Source organism: Dasypus novemcinctus, chromosome 7 (assembly GCF_030445035.2).
Source record: "Dasypus novemcinctus isolate mDasNov1 chromosome 7, mDasNov1.1.hap2, whole genome shotgun sequence".
Lineage (NCBI taxonomy): Eukaryota > Metazoa > Chordata > Mammalia > Cingulata > Dasypodidae > Dasypus > Dasypus novemcinctus.
Window position 1 is genome coordinate 82,635,428 of NC_080679.1, and position 20,648 is coordinate 82,656,075.

Here is a 20,648-nt window from a genome sequence, read left to right on the forward strand (position 1 = left end):
ATGGAAAAGGGGCAGTTGAATAAATTTATTCATAGTTGAATAAATAGTGGTAGAAAATTTACCAACCTTATTGAATGACACAAATATCCATGTCCAGGAAGCACAAAATACTCCCATCTGAATAAATCTGAATAGGTTAACTCCAAGATATATACAAATCAGAATGTGAAATGCCAGAGACAAAAAGAATTCTGAGGGCAGCAAGGGAAAAGTGATGCATAACATATATGGGATACCCAATAAGATTATATGCCAATTTCTCATTAGAAACCATAGAAGCAGTAAGGTAGTGGTATGATATATTTAAGATACTGCAAGAGAAAAACTGCCAACCAAGAGTTTATATTGAGCAAAATTGCCTTTCAAAAATGAGACTTGCAAGAGAGTCTAAAAGTGAAGATAAAAAAAATAAAAAAATAAAATAAATAAATAAATAAAAAAAAAGAAAATCAATTACTGTAATACACCACATAAACAGATTGAAGGAAAAAAAATCACATGATTATATCTATAGATGCAGAATACAGCACCCTTTCTGGATAAAGACATTGCAAAAGATTGGAATAGAAGGAAACTTTCTGAACATGATAAAGAGTATATATGAAAAACCCACATGTGGGCAAGCTGCTGACACCTTGTTAGATGTAGGAAAACCTCTCTAACTATAAGGCCTTTGGGGTTCCACCCAAAAGATGGCACTGAGGCATGTGGCAGACATGCCCGGTTATGCCCAGGCATGTCCCTCGGAAATCTGCCTTCCCCCCAGCAACTAGAGCGCACGAACCAATCAGCCTCACTAAATTAGCATAGCCAGTAAGCTGCTTGGACGTTGCCTCATGGTCTATAAAAGCTACTACACTTCCTCAATAAATTAGACCTGCACCACCAAAAAAATAAAATAAAATAAAAAATAAAAAATAAATAAAAAATAAAAAAAAAAATAAATAAATAAAAGTGAAGATTATAAAAGTAACTAAAAGAGTAAAAAGAGTAGTGAAATAAAATATGACAGATAAAACCCAAGGGTCAAAATGGGTGAAATAAGAACGGCCTTTACAGTAATAACATTAACTGTTAATGGATTAAACTCCCCAATCAGAAAAAACAGACTGGCAGAATGGATAAGAAAATATGAGCCATCTATATGCTGTCTACAAGAGAATCACATTCAACACAAGGATGCCAATAGATTGAAAGTGAAAGACTGAAAAAAGATATTACATGTATACAATAACTTAAAAAAAGCTTGAGTAGCTAAATTTTATAGGACAAAATTGACTTTAAAAGCGAAACTGTTATTAGGGACATGGAAGGACATTATATATTAATAAAAGGGGCAATTCATGAGGAAGAAATATCAATCATAAGTGTATATGCACCTAATCTGGATGCCCCAAATTATATGAGGCAAACACTGGAAAAACTTAAGGAGGAATAGATACAGTAATAGTCAGAGACTTCAATACACCACTCTCAGCATTGGATAGAACATCTAGGCAGAGGATCAATAAAGAAACATAGAGCTTGAATAATACAATAAATGGACTAAACCTGATAAACATATACAGAACATTGTACCCCAAAACCGCAGGATATATATTGTTCTCAAGTACTCATGGATCTTTCTCCGGGATAGACCATATGTAGGGTCACAAAACAGATGTCAATAAATTCAACAAGGTTGAAATTATACAAAGCACTTTCTCTGATCATAATGAAATAAATTTGGAAATCAACAAGAGGTGGGAAAAGGGAAAAGTCACAAATACATGAAGATTAAACAACACACTTTTAAATAATTAGTGAATCAGGGAAGAAATAGTGAGATAAATCAATAAATATCTCAAGACAAATGAAACAACACAAAATATCAGAACCTATGGGATTCAGCAAAGGCAGTGCTGAGGGAAATTTATAGTCCTCAGTGCTTACATTAAAAAAGAAGAAAGAGCTAAAATCAATGAACTAACTATACAGCTGGAGGGACTAGAAAAATAACAGCAAACTATTCCCAAAGCAAGTAAAAGGAATGAATTAACAAAGATCAGAACAGAAATAGATGAAACTGAGAACAACATCAACAAAAATAGAATTAATGAAACCAAACCTTGGTTTTTCAAGAAGATTAGCAAAATCAGCAAACCCTTAACTAGACTGACAAAGAAAAAAGAGAAGGTGCAAATAAATAAGATATGAAAATGGGGATGTTACCACTGAGCACACAGAAATAAAAGAGATCATAAAAAGATACTATGAGCAACTGTACATCCACAAACTAGACAAATGCAGGTGAACTTTAAAAATTCCTAGAAATGTATGAAAAACTTACACTGAACATAGAAGACATAGAAAACCTCAACAAACCAATCACGAGTAATGATATTGAAACAGTCACTAAACAACTCCCCAAAATGAAAAACCCAGGACCAGATAGTGTCACAGGTAAGTTTACTAACCATTCAAGAAGATTTACTACCAATCTTACTCAAGCTCTTAAAAAAATTCAAACAAGAAGGAACACTACCAAACAGGTTCATTGAAACTAATATCCTCCTAACACCAAAGCCAGGTAAAGATATTATGAGAAAATAAAATTACAGACCCATTGCCCTAATGAAAACAGATGTAAAAATCCTGAGCAAAATACTTACTAATTGAATCAAACAACACATTAAAAGAATTATTCATCATGATCAAGAGGGTTTTTTACCAGGCATGTAAGGATAGTTCAACACAAGAAATCAACCAGTGGAATACACAACTCAATAAAACAAAGAAGAAAAAGTACATATTCCTATTGATTAATGCAGAAAAGACATTTGACAAAATACAACATCCTTTCTTGATAAAAATACTACAAAAGAGAGGAATTGAAGGAAACTTTCTCAACAAACGCCATATATGAAAAACCCAAAGCTAACATTATACTCAATGGTGAAAGACTAAAAGCCTTCCTGTTGAGATCAGGAACCCAGACAAGGATGTTCACCATCACCAGTGCTGTTCAATATAGTGCTAGAAGTTCTAGCTAAAGCAGTCAGGCAAGATAAAGAAATAAAAAATATCAAAATCAAAAAAAAAGAAGTAAAACTTTTGCTATTTGCAGATGATATGATCTTATACCTAGGAAGTCCCAAAAAATCTACAACAATGGTGCTAGAGCTAATAAACAGAATCAGTTGAGTGTCAGGATGCAAGATCAGTGTGCAAAACTCAGTATTGTTTCTATGCACTAGTAATGTGCAATCTGAGGAGGAAGTCAGGAAAAAAATTCCATTTATAATAGCAACTAAAGGAATTACAGTGTAGGAATAAACTTAATCAAGAATGTAAAGCAATTGTATTCAGAAAACTACAATGTATTGCTAAAAGATTGAAAAAGACAAAAATAATAGGAAGAATATTTCATGCTCATGGAGTGAAATACTAAATATCATTAAGATGTCAGTTTTACCCAAAATGATATACAGATTAAATGTAATCCTGACTTAAAGTTCCTCCAGTATTTTTTTTAACAAATGTAAAACCAAATTATCTAATTTATTTGGAAGGGCAAGGGGCCCTGAATAGCCAGAAACATCTAAAAGGAAAAAGAAGTTGGAGGACTTTCACTTCCAGACTTTAAATCATATTACCTAGCTACAGTGGTAAAAATAGCATGGTACTGGTATAAAGACGACACATAGACCAAGGGAACTGAACTGATGGTTCAGAAACAGACCCTCACATCTATGGTCAAGTGATTTTTGACGACCCTGTCAAACCCACACAGCTGGGTAAGAACAGTTTATTCAACAAATCGGGCTGCATGAACTAGATATCATGACCAAAAGAAAGAAAGAGGACCCCTATCTCATACCTTATAAAAAATTAACTCAAAGTGGATCAAAGACCTAAATATTAAAGCTAGAACCATAAAGCTCCCAGAAGAAAATGTAGGAAAACATCTTCAAGGCTTGGTGGTACTTGGTGCATTCTTAAACCTTATATCAAAATAATGAACAATGAAAGAAAACATGGATAAATGGGACCTCCTCAAGCTTAAACACTTTTGTGATTCAAAGGAATTTGGCAAGAAGTTGAAAAGGCAGCCAACTCAATGGGAGAAAATATTTGGAAATCACATATCTGATAAGGATTTGATTTCCATTTTTATAAAAAGATCATACAACTCAACAATAAAAGAGCAAGCAATCCAATTTAAAAATGGGCAAAAGACTTAAATAGATGTTCCTCTGAAGAGGATATACAAATGGCCAAAAAGCACATGAAAAAATGCTCCATATCACTAGCTATTAAGTAAATGCAAATCAAAATGACAATGAGATATTATCACCCATCACATAGAATGGACTTTATTAAAAACACACACACACACACACACACAAACAAAGTGCTGGAGAGGATATGGAGAAATAGGACCACTCCTATTCTGTTGGTGGGATTTTAAAATGGTGCAGCCTCTGGAAGACAGTTTGTTGGTTCCTCAGGAATTTAAACATAGAACTGCCATATGTTCCAGCAATTCCTTTACTAAGAATATATCCAGAACTGAAAATTGTGACACCAACAGACTTCTGCACACCGATGTTCATAGCACTGTTGTTCACAACTGCCAAAAGATGGAAATAACACAACTGTCCATCAACCAATGAATAGATAATCAAAATGTGGTATATACATATGACGGAGTATTATCTGCAGTCGGAAGAAATGAAATTGGGACACATATAGTAACATGAATGAATCTCGAAGACATTATGCTAACTCAAATAAGCCAGACACAGAAGGACAAATATTACAGTGGTTTCACTAATATGAACTAAATAGAAATAATAAACACATGCAATTAAAACCTGGTAGATTATTAGAAGGTAAGAGGAGGGCTGTGAAGGAGTACTTATTCTTAATGTGTGTAGAAGTTTTAACTAACTTGACTGTAAAAGTTTGGAGATGGATAGAGTTGATGGTAAAACTTAGTGAGTAGAATTAACACTACTGGTTTATAAATGGGATTGTGACTGAAAATGGTAGTCTAGGTATGTAAATGTCAATTGAAAGAAAGCTAGAGTATAGGGACTGAATAACACCATGAACCCAGAGGTTGATGAGAATTGTGGTTAATAAAACAAATGCAAGAAGGTCCTTCTGTTAACTGCAACAGATGTATGTCACTATTGCAGGGTGGTGGGAATGTGGAAAAGCATGGGAAAAATGCAACTAATGTAACCTATGGACTGTAGTTAACAGCAATACTGTAATATTCTTTCAATTCCAAAGATGTTAGTTAGTAGTAATCTGATGATATTATCTCATAATCTGTGAGAAATGTCCCACAATGGTGTGGATATTGGGTGAAGGGTTGTTGTATGGGGATTCTGAACATGTGCATGATTGTGTTGTAAGTTCACAACGTCTATAAAAATATGTATACTTAAAAAAATAAGTCAAATCTATAACAACCAAATATGAATACTGATATATATTTTAAATGAAAAGAGCAGGTGCAGAACTATTTCTATAATAAGATATTTTTTGCATATGTGTTTTTAAGTAGAATATTGCAAATACAAGCACATGTTAGTATATACCTATTACATGCCTGGAAAAATACATGGAGACAGCTTATGTGGTTGCTGCTATGAAGAAGAATTGAGTGCTATGGCACAAGGTAGAATGGAGAGTTTACATTGTATTTTCTTTTAAATTTTTAAAATTTATATATTTACATTTGTTTTCCATAAAAAATTAATTAGTTAAAAATAAAAACCATGTCTAAGTCAAAATACTTCCCTTACAAGAGAGTGTACCAAATTTGTTACCCTGAAACTTTATTCCCAAGGAAGTAAATGACCAATTTACTTACAGGGGAATTAGAATTTTGAGGCAGAACATTCATTCCCTTTCTATTGATTTACAGGCAGGCAGCCTATTCTTCCAGGCCCTAAGCTAATTGCTGCTAGATTCTTAGAACCTTTGATAAACTCATTAGTTCACTTAAAACACTGAGTGTGCATATGTAGACAGCAATCCTCCCCTTCTTTCTGGTTACCCATTCTAAAAAATATGATCATACCTCACAGCAATGGGCATTTCCTTCAGTGAAATTTGAGGCCCCTACAGGATTCCACACATAGTAGATAAGCCTGCGATTTTATTGTGGTTCACATGCAATGAAGCTGTAATTAACTATGTCATAGCTTGCTGACCTAAAAGTGTTAATGCAATATCCAAATAAAACTCAAGGTTTAGATTTTGGGAAATTTCAGGACTAGTAATATCTGAGAAATGTGAGATCATATTAAATATGCTTTAAAGTAATACATTAGGGATTTGACCTCTGGAATCAGATATAACTGTGATGTGGAGTTTTGCCTCAGTTCCTTATAATATGTTTATTACTATAGGACTATAGGATAAGCAAGAATATCATTAATGCTTTCATGAAGAAAATCACTCCAGCTCTTACTGAGCATATGGCACCGTTTCCTTTCTGATCATTTTTCTTGAAACAGTAGAATCCTTCTATCTCCTGCATCTACAACTTTCTCTGCCCACCTTCCCGCCCCCATCTACCTATTTCTTTCCAGCCTTGTCACCTAAATGGCATTGGTCCAACCAGGGACCACGTCTTTTTTTATGCGCTCAAGTAAGCAGACTTTAGCATGACTAAGGCAGTGAAGAGATCACAGTTCTGGTCACCTGAAATCTCAGAATAGATGAAACACTATCTGTACAGCTGTGACTATCTGATTGATTCTTAAGACTGGCTGCACTAAACTCTTCTGATCAACTGAACCAGGACCCATTTGTTGGGCCAAAAGGCTTGGGTTTTATATGTGAACCTCTTTCTTATCTCATGGCAAAATTCCTATATCAGTAAATCACAAGAATTGATAAACATGAGATACCTAATAATACTTGACGTAGGAAACACATTTGTTAAAAATTTATATTTATAAATTATATTTCAATTTAAGATGAATTCAAAAATTTAAATCCTATATCATATTGTTCAGCAAGAGTTTATAGATATCAACATCTGCCTTCTCTAACCTTTGCCTAAAATATTTGTATTCTTTTTTTTTTCCCCAGCACATTCATATGCAGAGTAAATAGTACTTAAAATGTGCAGGATGACAAGATGGAGCAGACAGTGCTTGTACCACCAGGACCTGACAGCTTCAACTTCTTCACCAGAGAATCTCTTGCAGCTATTGAAAGACGCATTGCAGAAGAAAAGGCTAAGAATCCCAAACCAGATAAGAATGACGATGAAAATGGTCCAAAGCCAAATAGTGACTTGGAAGCTGGAAAGAATCTTCCATTTATTTATGGAGACATTCCTCCAGAGATGGTGTCAGAGCCCTTGGAGGACCTGGATCCATACTATATCAATAAAAAAGTGAGTGTTTTCTAATCAGGCATATTTTGCTACTAATTGCCTACTGCATACCTTGGACTGTTTTATCACCACCACAAGCTGAATTAGTGCAAAGTCTTAAGTATCCTTCTGTTTAAGAAAGGACACACAATTGCATATATAATTTTATGATATACATGAGAAATAAATTGATTACACTATAAGAGATGGAACTGCACCGAATGCACCATGACAGATACCTTAGAAACAAATATAAATTGTAAGTGGCTAATTTAATAATTTTTAAAAATCTCCCCAGGAGTTAGATTTACTATACACTTTTATGTGCTTTCTGCACTTGGAAATCCTGAAATCATCACAAGTCATGAAGACTTCAGGAAATGCTAGTATTAATTTCTCATGGAACAAAATTTGATGCCACAAGGGCTTTCAATTTCTATATCATATTGCAAATAATAAAATCAATTATTTTGCTGAATTATTTTTATACACTTGAAAGACAGTGTCCCTCTATAATCTACAATTTAAAATTCAATATTTTGGTACAAAGGTATTAATATTGGAAAGAATTCTAACAAAAATGTAGTAGTTTAAAGAATCAATAATTGATATTTGAATGAATGCATTTTACTGTATCATGCTTGAAATAAATACCTTGTATTAAATACCCAACCCTTCACTATAATGACCATGATTCCACCAAACCAAGAAGAACAACATGCAAAAAAGATAAAATTAATGAATGTTTATTTTATTGTTTTTTTAGATTAAATTGATGACTTTAGTTAATTTGCAACTTTTTTTTTTTTTTTTTTTTTTTGCCTTTTTCACTTTACACAGAATACATTTGTGAACTCTGAGTGGAAAGGTAGGGCACAAATTATTTTTTTCATTTGAACATACACCTTAAAATACCTCAAAAAACTTTTAGGGACTATCTTTGTTCCTTGCCCATTTCTGTAAGAAGTTAGTCCTTGTCAAATGGATAAATTTGGCAATTTTAAAATGATACATTTGAGTTCATTTTGTAAATCACTTCTCATTGCTGCCTTTTCAGAGGTATAAATCTCACAAAAGGATGACTAGTACTATGTTCAGAATTTTTTTTTAACTTTTCAGGATATAGCCAGGTTAATTGTACCATACTTTCCCTTTTAAAAAACTAGTTTGTCCATTTTATTGTAAAGGAAGAGATAAAGAATCCTTTTCCATTGATTTCATTTTTAACATTGCTTAACATTGTACTTTCAAATCATAGGTAAGAAATTATCTATATCATAACAAACTTTTTAAATGATGAGAAAAGTTATTTAATGTACTTTTTCATTAAGTTGGTTCTTTGGAAATTAATATGATGTGAAATCCGAAAAGCCAAAATCCATATTAAGGTAAGCAAACTATTAAGGTTTTATTTTTATAAGGAAAGTAAAAATATAGGTAATCAAACGATTTAAACCTTTTAACCTATTTTGCTTTTATTTTACCTATTTAAAATTACTCTGTTATTGAGGCAAAGACTCTAATGTGTTCCAAGCATTGATTCATTCACACTGTGGAGTACGTTACTTTATTTACAACCACCAGACATGGAGGCTACTCCTATGATGGGTTACTGGGCTCCATCCTCACCAGGGCTTTTGCTGCCCAGAAACCCAACCCCAACCTCTCTTGGAGTAACCACCATGTACAAATTATTAAAGCAACTGCACAGTCGACCCTTTCATCAAATAGGGATTAAATCTAGCCTCCGGGGTCATATGCTGTGTCCTTATTTGTAAAACAATAGATAAATATTCTGAGGACCAAATCAATCCATGTTGGCATGGGCAGCGATTCTGCATGTGAAAACCAGGGTATCCAATCATTTTCTTTCATCTAATTAAAGAGCTTTCATCCTTATAAGAGTTATTGTTTGGAGGAGATTTCCCCAAACAGTTCACAACTGGGTTACAATGAGTGATATGTAACAATATATAAGGCAGATGGAAAACAAAAATTACATAAACCCTTTCAAAATATTTAAAGGAAAGATCTTAAAACTTAGGGTAATAGACCAATTCTGATGGAATGACTAGCCAGCTAGAGCCTTGTGCGGAGGTAACCCTTATAAACTTTGTTAGATTCATGTCCAAATTTGCCTTTAACATCTTCTATCCTTATCTTAAAATGTACACTATGTGAGGAAGCAAAAAACATTTTGGTGTTTTGGAAAAAAATCACAGTGTGCAAGAACAATCTGACGTGCGAAATATTGTTGTTAGGAGGAGATTTTCCAAAGATAAGGCATATCCATTTCATTCATATTGAGCTGACATCAGGCAACTTCAGAATATAAGTCATTCAACAGCACTACAAATGAAACTTCTTACAGGACTGAAATCCTTAACAACTTCCATGGTATGCTTAGAACACATGAATGAGCTATGTGTTTGCAGTTTTCTTCTTTTGTATGTTTATGTTTTAAAACTTTCCATAAATTTTATGTACACTGTTTTCTAGTCTTAAGTTTTATAATTGGAGTGTTTCATTATTGAACAGTAATAATTAATTTGCTGAGCTAATTAATTTTGAATTAATTTTCTCTGATTAAATTTGGAACACTTAGTAATATCTTAACCTGTTAAAAGTATGAGTATTTCTTTTGATTTTTCACAAGTAATTTTATTTTAGTGACTTGGGTGTCTGGTATTGGCAGGGTGATCTTCATAACAACTGTGCAGAAGATAGACAGTACTGCCAGTAGAGCTAAAGGGTCCAGAATGGTGTAACTGTCGTTAGTGAAAATGCCTCTTAGAATGAGATTCCCAACAGTGCTGATATGAGGGACCAAAAAGTCGGGAAGTATACACATTTGTACATTTGAAGTACAGAGTCTCCAGTTTTTTTTCAAAAGTAGTTTCTGAAAAGTCAGTGGACTATAAAAACGGTTGGAGAATATATTGTTTTTATTATGTTTTAAGATGAAGTACAGTGGTTTACATATAAGGGATTAATTTGAATAGAAGTGATACAAAACCACTGCTCTTTTAAAAGATAGGGCCAGCGAACTAAGGGAAACGTGCCTGCTGATAGTATGTTTTCAGATGGCATATGTCCACAGATTTGTATCCTCTTTGCCACAGTTTAAAATATACACATTATATAATGTTCAAAATTATACTCAAATTTTTAAAGTAGTTTAGCCATGTTAAGTGATACTGCAGTAGCAACAGAAAAAATGGTAGCAACTCTCTCATGAACATTCCTGGCACTTGGAAGTGCTAGTTGCTTTCTAGAATCTCAAAACTTTTAAACCTCAGAATTCCAAGGTAAGAACTAAGGAATAAAGAAATAATGCTTCCAGAATACAGTCACAGACATTTTCACACCATGTTAGCCCTGGTCCATTGTTTTTTAGAACATGATTCCAGGTTGGGTACCTTTGTTTGTTTATTTACTTGAGTTGTATAGCAAAGCACATTCTAGCCTGTGAATACACCTTTTTTTTCCCTGTGGGATTTTTTTCACAGTTTCCTTTGATAGCTTGGGTTGATTTTGCACCATTTGTATATACATTCAAAATTTTCACCCACTCTTTATTTCAACAAATTTTCCCTCACCATGTTCTTCCTAAAATTACAGATGACTCATTAGTACCGTGGAAGGAAATAACCTTTTTCAATGTGACATTTTTCTGGAAATAGAATGAGGTATTTCAGATCGGTAATAAAATGGATGTTTTGTTAATTATGGACTGTAGAAATGTGTCCATTTTAAAATGTATTCTTTGCCTGATTCTTTCATATGGAGTTTTTCTTGCAAAAGTAATTTAATAGAAAATTGGAAAAGTAGATGATAGGTAAAAGCTTATGATTCCATAAATTGTCATATGGACAGTCCCCAATTTACAATTTTCTTTGCATATTGACTCCTCTAGAACTACCTGTCACCTCAGGCTCTCCCATCCAGCTAAGGACCTATAGTTGCCTTCCAAAACTTTCTTTTCCCCACCCGTGCAGGTTGATATTTCTTCCTTTTGCCCCTTTTTCCTTCTTCACCTTCTGGTCTCTGCTCAGAAATGGTCCCAAGGTGATGATGTTGATAATAATGGTTAGCAGTTATTGAGCACCTCCTTTAATAGCTTAATTGAAAGTGACCAAAATCCAATAGATACTAGTTTTTGCAGGAAAAAGAAAAAAATGTGTGCGGTGAATCTAGTTTCATAATTGACAGATTCAAGTGCCTAAAAAGGTCATCAGGACATAGCCCCTTTCCTTTTTCTGACTCTGCTTTCTCTATGCTGGCTGTATTCTCTTCCTGGTTCTTTCCACAAGATGGCAGAGAGAGCCACCGGCAGCACAAAATTAGCATCCTATAACCTATAACCGAGTAATCCCCAAGAGAAAGAGCTTGCTGCTTCTTCAAAAACTCAAGAAAAAACCCTAGAATTGGTTCTCCTCAGATCACAGGCCTCCTCTGAACTAATCCCTGTGGCCAGATCAGTGTTGCATCACAGGCCTTGGAGATCTGCCCAAGCCACATGGCAGGGAATGAGGGAAAGGTTTTCTGCAAAAGGAAGAGATTGAGCCTGTTAGAGAAGAAGGGATGTTAGGCAGGAAAAAAAAACAATAGCTGTCCCCTACTTGTAGTATTTATCAGGATATTTACAGTTTGTATTTAATTCACATGTCCTTCCAACTTATTTCTTATCTTTATTTAAAAGTAATGAAACTGAGGTTAAGTAATTTGCCTGTGATCAAAAAACTATTAAGTAACAGAGAGTAGGTTTAAAACCAAATCTGTCAGTTCCATGATTAGAACTCTAATGTCAGACCATTAGAAAAGAGAAGGTACTGGTAGAATCTAAATAAGCCTATAGCTACTATTCCTGTCCCTCTCTTCATGCTGTTTTGCAAACCATACTTCTGCTCTCCTTGGCTGGATGTATTTCCCAAACCTGACATATCACTCCATATTAACTGTCTTCTGCTTAGTCAGGAGCATTCCCTGCCTCTGTATAAACTAAAACCTAGAGACTCAGCGTTGCTGATGTGGCTCAAGTGGTTGAGCTCCTACCTCCCACATAGGAAGTCCTGGGTTTGGTTCTCGGTGCCTCCTGAGAAAACAAAAACAAACAACAAACAAAACAAATGTGATCTGGCTCAGTGGTTGAGCACCAGCTTTCCACATCTGAGGCGCCAGGTTCAATTCCCGGCACCCAGTACCTCAAAGAAAACAAAACAAAATAAAAATAGAGACCCTAAAATAATTATAAAATTACTTACTCCACTAGATTCTAACAGTTTTTTAGAATCAGGAAAATTAAATTATGTGCTGAATTTTTCCATACCAAATAAAAATTTCCACATTGAATTCCATGGAAAATATTCTTTGCCCTATCACTAAGTTCTGCCTTCATTAATTTATTCTACAGTGATTTCTTGAGCATCTGTTCTGTGTCAGGTAGCTCTCTAGATGTTGGGTGAACAAAACAACATGGTGCCTGAACTTATATGACTCATAATCTAATGCAGAAATCAGATATAAACAATTACAAAACTGAATTTATATTACAAATTATCCTAAGTACTATGAATGAAAAAGTACCACACAGAGAGAGAGAAAAAATAAAACTTGGAAACTCTTTTGTGTTGAGATGTCATGGAAAACCATTATAAGGAAATGAAATGGCATTTAAATTGGGGTTTGAAGGGTAAACTAGGAGAGAAAAATGTCTTCCAGGGGAAGAGAACAGCATATGAGAAGACATGTAACGTGACTGGGCTGTAATAAGTAAGAGGAAGAGACTACATAAGGTTGAGGAAGTGGCCCTGGGGAGAGATAAAGGGCAGCTTTTAGTACATTTTGAGCAGTTTGAAGTTTATTTTAAGAGCAAAATGAGGCCTCAGAAGGCTTTATGTAGAGGACTGACATGGTCCACTTAACATTTTTAAAAGATCAATTGGGCTTCTCTATGGGAGAGCAGATTGAACTAACTGGGACGGGAAATGAAATTGGGAGTCTTTGCAGAGGCTTGATCTAGAATTTTGACAGCAGAGATAGAGAAGAATGGATGGATTTGGTATCTCTTTTGGAGGTGTGATATTTAGGTGTCAAACAAGAGCAACCTGGTAGTATCATTTTCTGAGATAGGAAATTTGAGAGGAAAGATACCGAACAGAACAATGCCAATGAAAAATCAGCTCTGCTTTGAGAAACAGGAGTGTTCATTTGTGTGCATATTTGAGCACTGGACATGCAGACACCTTTTTAAAAGTCTAACCCTTATAATTCTATCATATTTTAGAATTCACTAAGGGTATTTCCACGTTTTATTTAATTTCATCCTCAAAACAACCCTGAGGTTGATATTATTAAAATCCTCTCCATTCAGAGGAGAAATTGAGGTAGAAAAATTTGCTCAAAATTCTCAGACAAGTTTGCAACTAATCCGGGCCTCAAATTAGTCCTTTCCAATTAATGAAAGATCAACTAAACATATAACAGTGTACCAGATCTATGGTATATGGTCATAATATAGGGCTGAAAAATTTGACTCCAGACTTTGTAATTTCACCTGTTGGGTATACTTTCTTCACTCCGTCTGAAGTATTGGTAGAGTCGTCCATAACCTGGCTGATGAGAGCTCAGCTAGGTCCCTTATGGGATTATCCACTGTCCCTGTTACAGCCAGCTATAGCCTAAGAATAAGCAATTTGCAAAGACTTCTCTGAGTACACAGTAGTGGCCCCCAAGCATCGTTTTCTAATTCTTCTCCTTTGTGTGAGCTTAAAGCAGAGATTAAAAAACTGACCTTAAGGCATCTAGCCCATAATAGACAAGGAATGTTTTATTGGAGTCACACAGTGTTGCTTAAATTTCTGAATGAATTTTGTGCATTCATAAATCAGAGTACATACACACATACATATGTATATATATTACATACACAAAACCTTGTAGATTTAATACTTCTCTTGAAATACCAAATCTGGCATCACTGACTCACATGCTAAAAACTGGCAGTTACCAGTGACAGCCTGACTCCTGCAGGCATTTTGGTTTGTGATCACTGGCCCAAGGCCACATCTGTAATAAAATGAAGGCTGTATATTAAAGCTCAGAAGTTCCCTACAGGCAGGAAGTTTCACAGGTTGTTCTCTGAGCTGTTCACCCTTAGTGTAAGGGGGAAAACAGAAGGAGACTAGGAGAGAAGAAAAGTTTTAAAACAATGAATGATTACTTTAGAGTTAAGTAGAGAACTCATGAGAAAGCTTTCCATCCCCCAGTGAGCCAGAATAAGGAGAGAAATCTTGGTCTAAATCCACAGGCTATCAAATGAGCTGGGAAGTAGGTGAGACCATTTAGAGAACCCTGAGGAAAAAAGTGGAATTAGATGCCATGGAATTGGCCCAGAATGAGAAATGTCCCCAGAGGTATATACTAATAGGAATCTCTTGACCTCTGATGCAATTCTTCACACCCAAACCTTTAAAGCATCACTCCTCTGGCCACATGGCTCTCATTCTGCCCCTCCCTGCTAGAACCTCTTTCCAAGCCAGCAGCTTAGAGCTATAAGGTTGAGCCCAATTCTGTGCCAACTTAGAACTCTGTCGCCATTTCCACAGTGACACTTGCTTATACATGGTGATAAAACTCCACAGCACCATTAAGATTGAGTTATATTTAATTAAGAGTTACATAAGTTTTTATTTAACAGTGTTTCTATGTAATTACCTTTTTGGTTTGTCTTAAAATCAGAAAATATTTTTAGCTGGCAATGGTTACTAAAGAGAGTGTGACTTAGTAGAACAATAAATAGTTTAAGTATAGATCTGTGCTGCCCAATATGTGGCCATTGAGTGCTTGTAATGTGGCAAATCCATATTTCAAAGACTTAGATTTACTATGAAAAAAGAGATGAAATATCTCAATAATTTTTAATGTTGCTTTCATTATGAAATGATAGCATTTTGGATATATTGAGTTAACAAAATAATTACTAAAATTAATCTCACCTGTTTCTTTTTATGTTTTAACATAGTTATTAGACCATTTTAAATCACACATGTGACTCAGATTTGTAGCTCACATTATATTTCTACTGAACATCTTTGGTGGGGGTAAACCTTCTCTAACCCTTCTAGATTTTCTTCTATTAGTAAAGATAGTTGAATATTCACTAGTTGGTAAGCTTCTTAGGAGTATGACATACATATTTTTGTTTTCTCTATAGAATGTAGCGCAGGGCTTTAAAGTATTGTATTAAACAGTTAATAGAAAGTAACTAGTTCATGTTACTTTCCATGTGTCTGCAATGCACATGCATATTAGCAATTTATATAGTTGCTCAATAAATGTAACTTGATATTGGTGACTATATATGAAGAAATAAATGACAAGCTAGAACAACACCTAATATGTAATGAATTACATCGCTGTAACCATATCTGTAAAGTGATATTTCGTATATAGAATATACTATTTAATTCAGTCACAATGCCATGCTGTTCTGAGGCAAAAAAAATATATGTTTAAATGATTTCATGGATTTCTTACATTTCTATTCCTTTGTCGAACTGTAGTTAAAGGCATTTGGTTTTGGCACTATTACGAAGGAACTCAGGGACAGATTTTAAGAATAGTTATATATATGGCTGAATTCTACTAAAAGACAAACTCTTAGTGCTGGGAGTTGGAGCCAGTCATGCTAAATCCGGATCAGCCTTGGACTGTAAAAAGAGTATTTTAAGGGTGCTAAGATACTTCACTATAATAAGCCGTTGAATATATCCTCTTTTAAAAATCAGAAATGACACTCATTTTAACAGGTCATATGCTTAAAGCTATATAATGTTTGTTGATACAGTTTAAGTACAGTAGAATCTTAACTAGTCCTTGAATTCTTCCTTTTTTGAACCCTTATCTGAAAAATGGGGAAGAGTGTTTATATGTTTGAAAACTCTAGAAATGCTTCACTGTTTTTTGTAAGTAAATAGTGTTGCTTTCTGATTCTCCTTTCCCTTCAACACCATTATTCCATTATTTGAAGAAACATGTACCTGTGAGTCCTTGGGACAAGTGTCTGTTTATTAGTTCTTAACACTTGTAAATTGAACACTTGGCTTCTGGTAAGCAATGTAAAAAGGATGGATACAAATAGATAAGGAGATAGACATCAAATCAGTTGTAATTTGAAGGTCCGGTTGTAACTTATTCACTGACATAAAAATTGTAGCATATCTAAGATTCTATAAGATTGCTCTATGACTCGATACTTCTGCTTTATTGGACAATTGTTTAAAATAAATCCATACATACTTTAAAGAAACATCTGCGAAATTCATAGATATGCCTATATGTTTCAATCCAAGAAAAGCAAAAAAGCCCTCACAAAAGAAAGTCCATTGAAATGGTCACCTAATATTGGCCTTATTGTCAGCTTCCTGCATAACTCTAGCTAGGATGCCTTGTCCATATGAATATCTTGTGAAAAATTAAAGAACGAGCATTGTTTTATAGTAAAACCTCATTAATCCATTTATTACTTCAAATTGTAAGTATCTGCACATTTGTACACATAAATCTTGTAAATATGAAGTTCACAACCAATCTTCTACAAATTTTTAGAATTTCCTAAATGAATATAGAGAATACACCCTAAAATCAGTAAAAGTTTCAGTCTAAGACTTGAACAATTGAGAATTATGTTCATTTGCCTCTAACTTTTGGGTCAAAATATTTGTTCTTCTATGAAAGGACTTTTAGGTTTAGAATTACTTATCAGCTTCAGGGGCAAGCAGTAGTTTTCATTAAATTCACCAGCCCTTTGCACTCCCTTTTTGGTTCTCTTTCTGTTCATTGTCTGAGTCTTAACCCTACTCTTTTTATTGCTTAAGGCAAAATTTTCCTTCTTTCCGCCAACCTTACTTTTGACACCCCCAGCCACGCCTTCCACCCTTTTTGTCATGTTTTCTATTTCCGTCTTCCTTTGTTACCTGCTCATGGTTTGGGCTGAAGCCAGAGTCACAGGTGGTCTCTTCTCAGTGTGGTCCAGTCTCCCAAGGATGAGCCTTGTTCTTTTCTTTGTTCACAGAGCTGCAATCACTATGATCTTGACCAACCTCACCCTCAAACCCATGGCTTAAGCCATCTATGAAATTCTTCCTTTTTATCATTTTTTTTAATTGTTAGTGGCCATTTTTAAATTAGCTGTAATATTTTAAAATAGGAGACTATTTTTAAAATAACACATTTTTACTAGCTCTTCTGCCCCTAGGTCTGCTAATTCTGCCAGGTTTTATGAGGCACGTTTTTGAGGAAAGGAAGGAGTATGCTGTAGGTTTGCTAGTGGGGCATATTTAGGGCGGAGGTGCAGCCCTTTTGGCCTTTCTGTGCCCTCAGATGTTCATACTCCCTAAGGTAAAGGCATTTGCACAGCACAAGTCTGTTCACATTTTATGACGCTCTCACAATGTCATTAAGGGACAGAAGCACTGAATGAATCAGAGAAAAAAGGGTCTAAGCTCTGTAGACATAAGTAATTTTTCCCCTAGTAAGCACAAGCAAAACTCGCCCCCCCCAACACACACACACAAATGGACTTGATGATAACTTTCTTTGTATTCTTGGACTCACACTCCTTCAAAAGGTGAGAGAGGAAATGTAGAGTCAAAGGTGAGATTTAGAGCAATGCTTGTCAAACTCTTTGTGGTGAAGCTGAAGTCCCAAGTGTCCTATAAATTACAAAAAAATTAATTTCTAGAAAATTGAAATGAAAAACAAAGACACAAAATACAATCCCCCTTTGTATTATTATATTCAATAGACATAAAAATGAGTATATCAAGTTGCCATGCAGTTTCTAAGCACTGACTCTCCATATCTGTACTTACCTTGTCACAGACCGGTAGCAGCTTACAGACCAGAACTGACTAGGGGACCACATTTTGACAGTCCTGTTTTAGGGCACTTCTACACATATCAGACAGGAAATGCTATTTTCAAAAAGCAACTCAACAAATGCTTTTAGGTCATTACTTTACTTGAATTTCGAAAATTCTGAAGGTGGAATAAAAAAAGAAATGAGACATCTTTTAATGACCTGAAAACTGAATGTAGAGAAGAAACACTTATCAACAGTTCTTAGTAGAAAATAAGTATAAAAATAATACTTGCTATGTCCTAATGTGATCTAGGCAGATAAGCATCCTAAGGCTGAAAAGCGTGTCTTCCGAAGAATGAGTGAATTTAAATAAAATATGGTTGAAAACTTTCTTCCTCAATATGTTATCTACAGAGAATAAGCTCGCTCCCACCCCTGGCTCTGTCTGAAGATGAGAAAACACCTTAGGAAACACTGAGTCAAAGAGCTCCTGACACATTATTGTATTTTGCATCTTAATTTTTTGTCTGCACATGGCCAGTTGTCCTAAAATAAGTTTAATTCCTGAAATGTAATTCCATTCAAATGTATGAATTCAGGGGCTTTGAAAAGGCTTTCCCTCAGTGCTCAAAATGAATGACATGAGATAGGCAGCCAGTTGGGATTAAAATTCAATATGTCAGCTAACTCAAAAATACCAGTACAGAATTTAGCACTCCTGGTCAAGAGATACTCTCCAAGGAACTTGGCCTCCAGAAATCAATTATTGGATCTTATACATCTAATCCCAGAGTGGGTTTGATGGTGGCTGCTATTATTTTCTATTACAAATAGAGTGATAATGTTTATTTTATAAGCATAAATGGTATCAGAATATTTGTTTCAAAAATAATAATATTTCTATTAAATGATAATATTCAAGGTTTTTGAATTGGGAAAGGCAAAATCATTATGAAAGGAATGTAGTGCCTTAAGATTTTTAGAATGAAAAGAAATATGCACACTTTTGAGCCTTTTATTTAATTCAGACATTTAAAGTATTTAGAAAATAAATTCTCTTGGCCAAAATATTTTATATTCAATAAACTTACAGGTAAGTGGCAGGTACCAGGTAAGTGATATCACTGGATTTCTTCTATAGTTAAGAAGGGATCCAATGACAGTTTATCTTCATGGTGCACATTAAAAGTTCCGATTTTGCTGGTTTCTCATGCAACATTGGGATAATTCATTATAACAAATACAGAAAGTAGACAATAGAGTTTAAATGGTTTATACGTTTATACTTCTATGTTGTGTTCCTATCTTACAGACTTTTATAGTTTTGAATAAAGGGAAGGCCATCTTCCGGTTCAGTGCCACCTCTGCCCTGTACATTTTAACTCCCTTCAATCCTCTTAGGAAAATAGCTATTAAGATTTTGGTACATTCATATCCTTTTTCACGTGATTAATATTAGCTATTTGTAATAATCTATAAGTGCTTTTAAATATAAATTAAGTTAGGAAATATCCATATTCTATAGCTTTTATTGCTCTACTTTTGTATCTTCTCTTGTCATATAAACCTTATTCTTAAAGTTAATTATCATAGATGCCAATGAAAAGTATGAAGTCTTTAACATTATATATATTTATGTGTGTGTATGTATTACCTTTCAAAAATTACTAACATGGTTTAAGTCCTACAAATCTAGGCCATATTTTTCTTTATCTTCTTAGTACAGAGATTATGATTGTATAGAATTTTACAGTGAATTATTTAATAACAAAAAATACTTTTAGAGCCAAGTTTAGACATATCTATGATATAAGACACTTTAATTTACCATAGAATAAACCGTTAAGCATATTTCTGGAGAAAGTCAGGAGTCTGGATAATACTCAGCTAATTCGTGAACTATCCTAATGAAGTCTGTGAAGGAAGTACTGCAATACTGGCTGAATTTCAAATTTAAGTCACTGAATTATGAATGTGCCATGCAAAACTTACTGCTTAGTAAAGATCCTGGAAGTTAATGAAAGTTGAGATTATATTTCAAAATGGTCTTTAGGGATTTGGCATTGTGATTCCCATTGGTATTAAAAAGAACTCTATAACTAAATTCCTCTGTTTATATTCATTTGCAAAAACCATCTTCTTCACTTCTGATTGTGCCTTATTTGATGGTTTTTATAATAATAAATATAAAAATGGCATTACAATCATCACAAGCTCATACTACTTTTTATTAATAGAAAGCAATTCTAAAATTTAAAAGGCCATTTTATTTTTAAGCTGATAGCAAGAAATTCCTAAGAGTATAAATATGCTGTTTTTAAAAGTAAAAGACTTGATATGTCTTTTAGACTGAAAAAAACTGAAAGTCATATGTTCAGGGTTTTTAACCTTATGGAAGTT

At 34.3% G+C, this 20,648-nt stretch overlaps 1 protein-coding gene across 19 annotated transcripts in view; it reads left to right on the forward strand.

Annotated features, from left to right (window-relative positions):
- Window positions 1-20,648, forward strand: part of LOC101441329 (sodium channel protein type 1 subunit alpha) — a 196,871-nt gene that overhangs the window by 92,826 nt on the left and 83,397 nt on the right. For 12 of the 19 annotated variants that reach the window (XM_071216321.1, XM_071216326.1, XM_071216319.1 and 9 more), the window contains 2 exons: window positions 7,096-7,405; window positions 19,561-19,693. Coding sequence is in view for 7 of the 19 variants with exons in the window: in XM_071216317.1 (XP_071072418.1) it covers window positions 7,145-7,405; window positions 19,561-19,679 (380 nt within the window). In the remaining 12 variants the exon portion in view is untranslated. The remainder of the gene's footprint in view (window positions 1-7,095; window positions 7,406-19,560; window positions 19,694-20,648) is intronic. The other 7 variants (XM_058300704.1, XM_058300706.1, XM_058300703.1 and 4 more) reach the window with 2 other exon arrangements.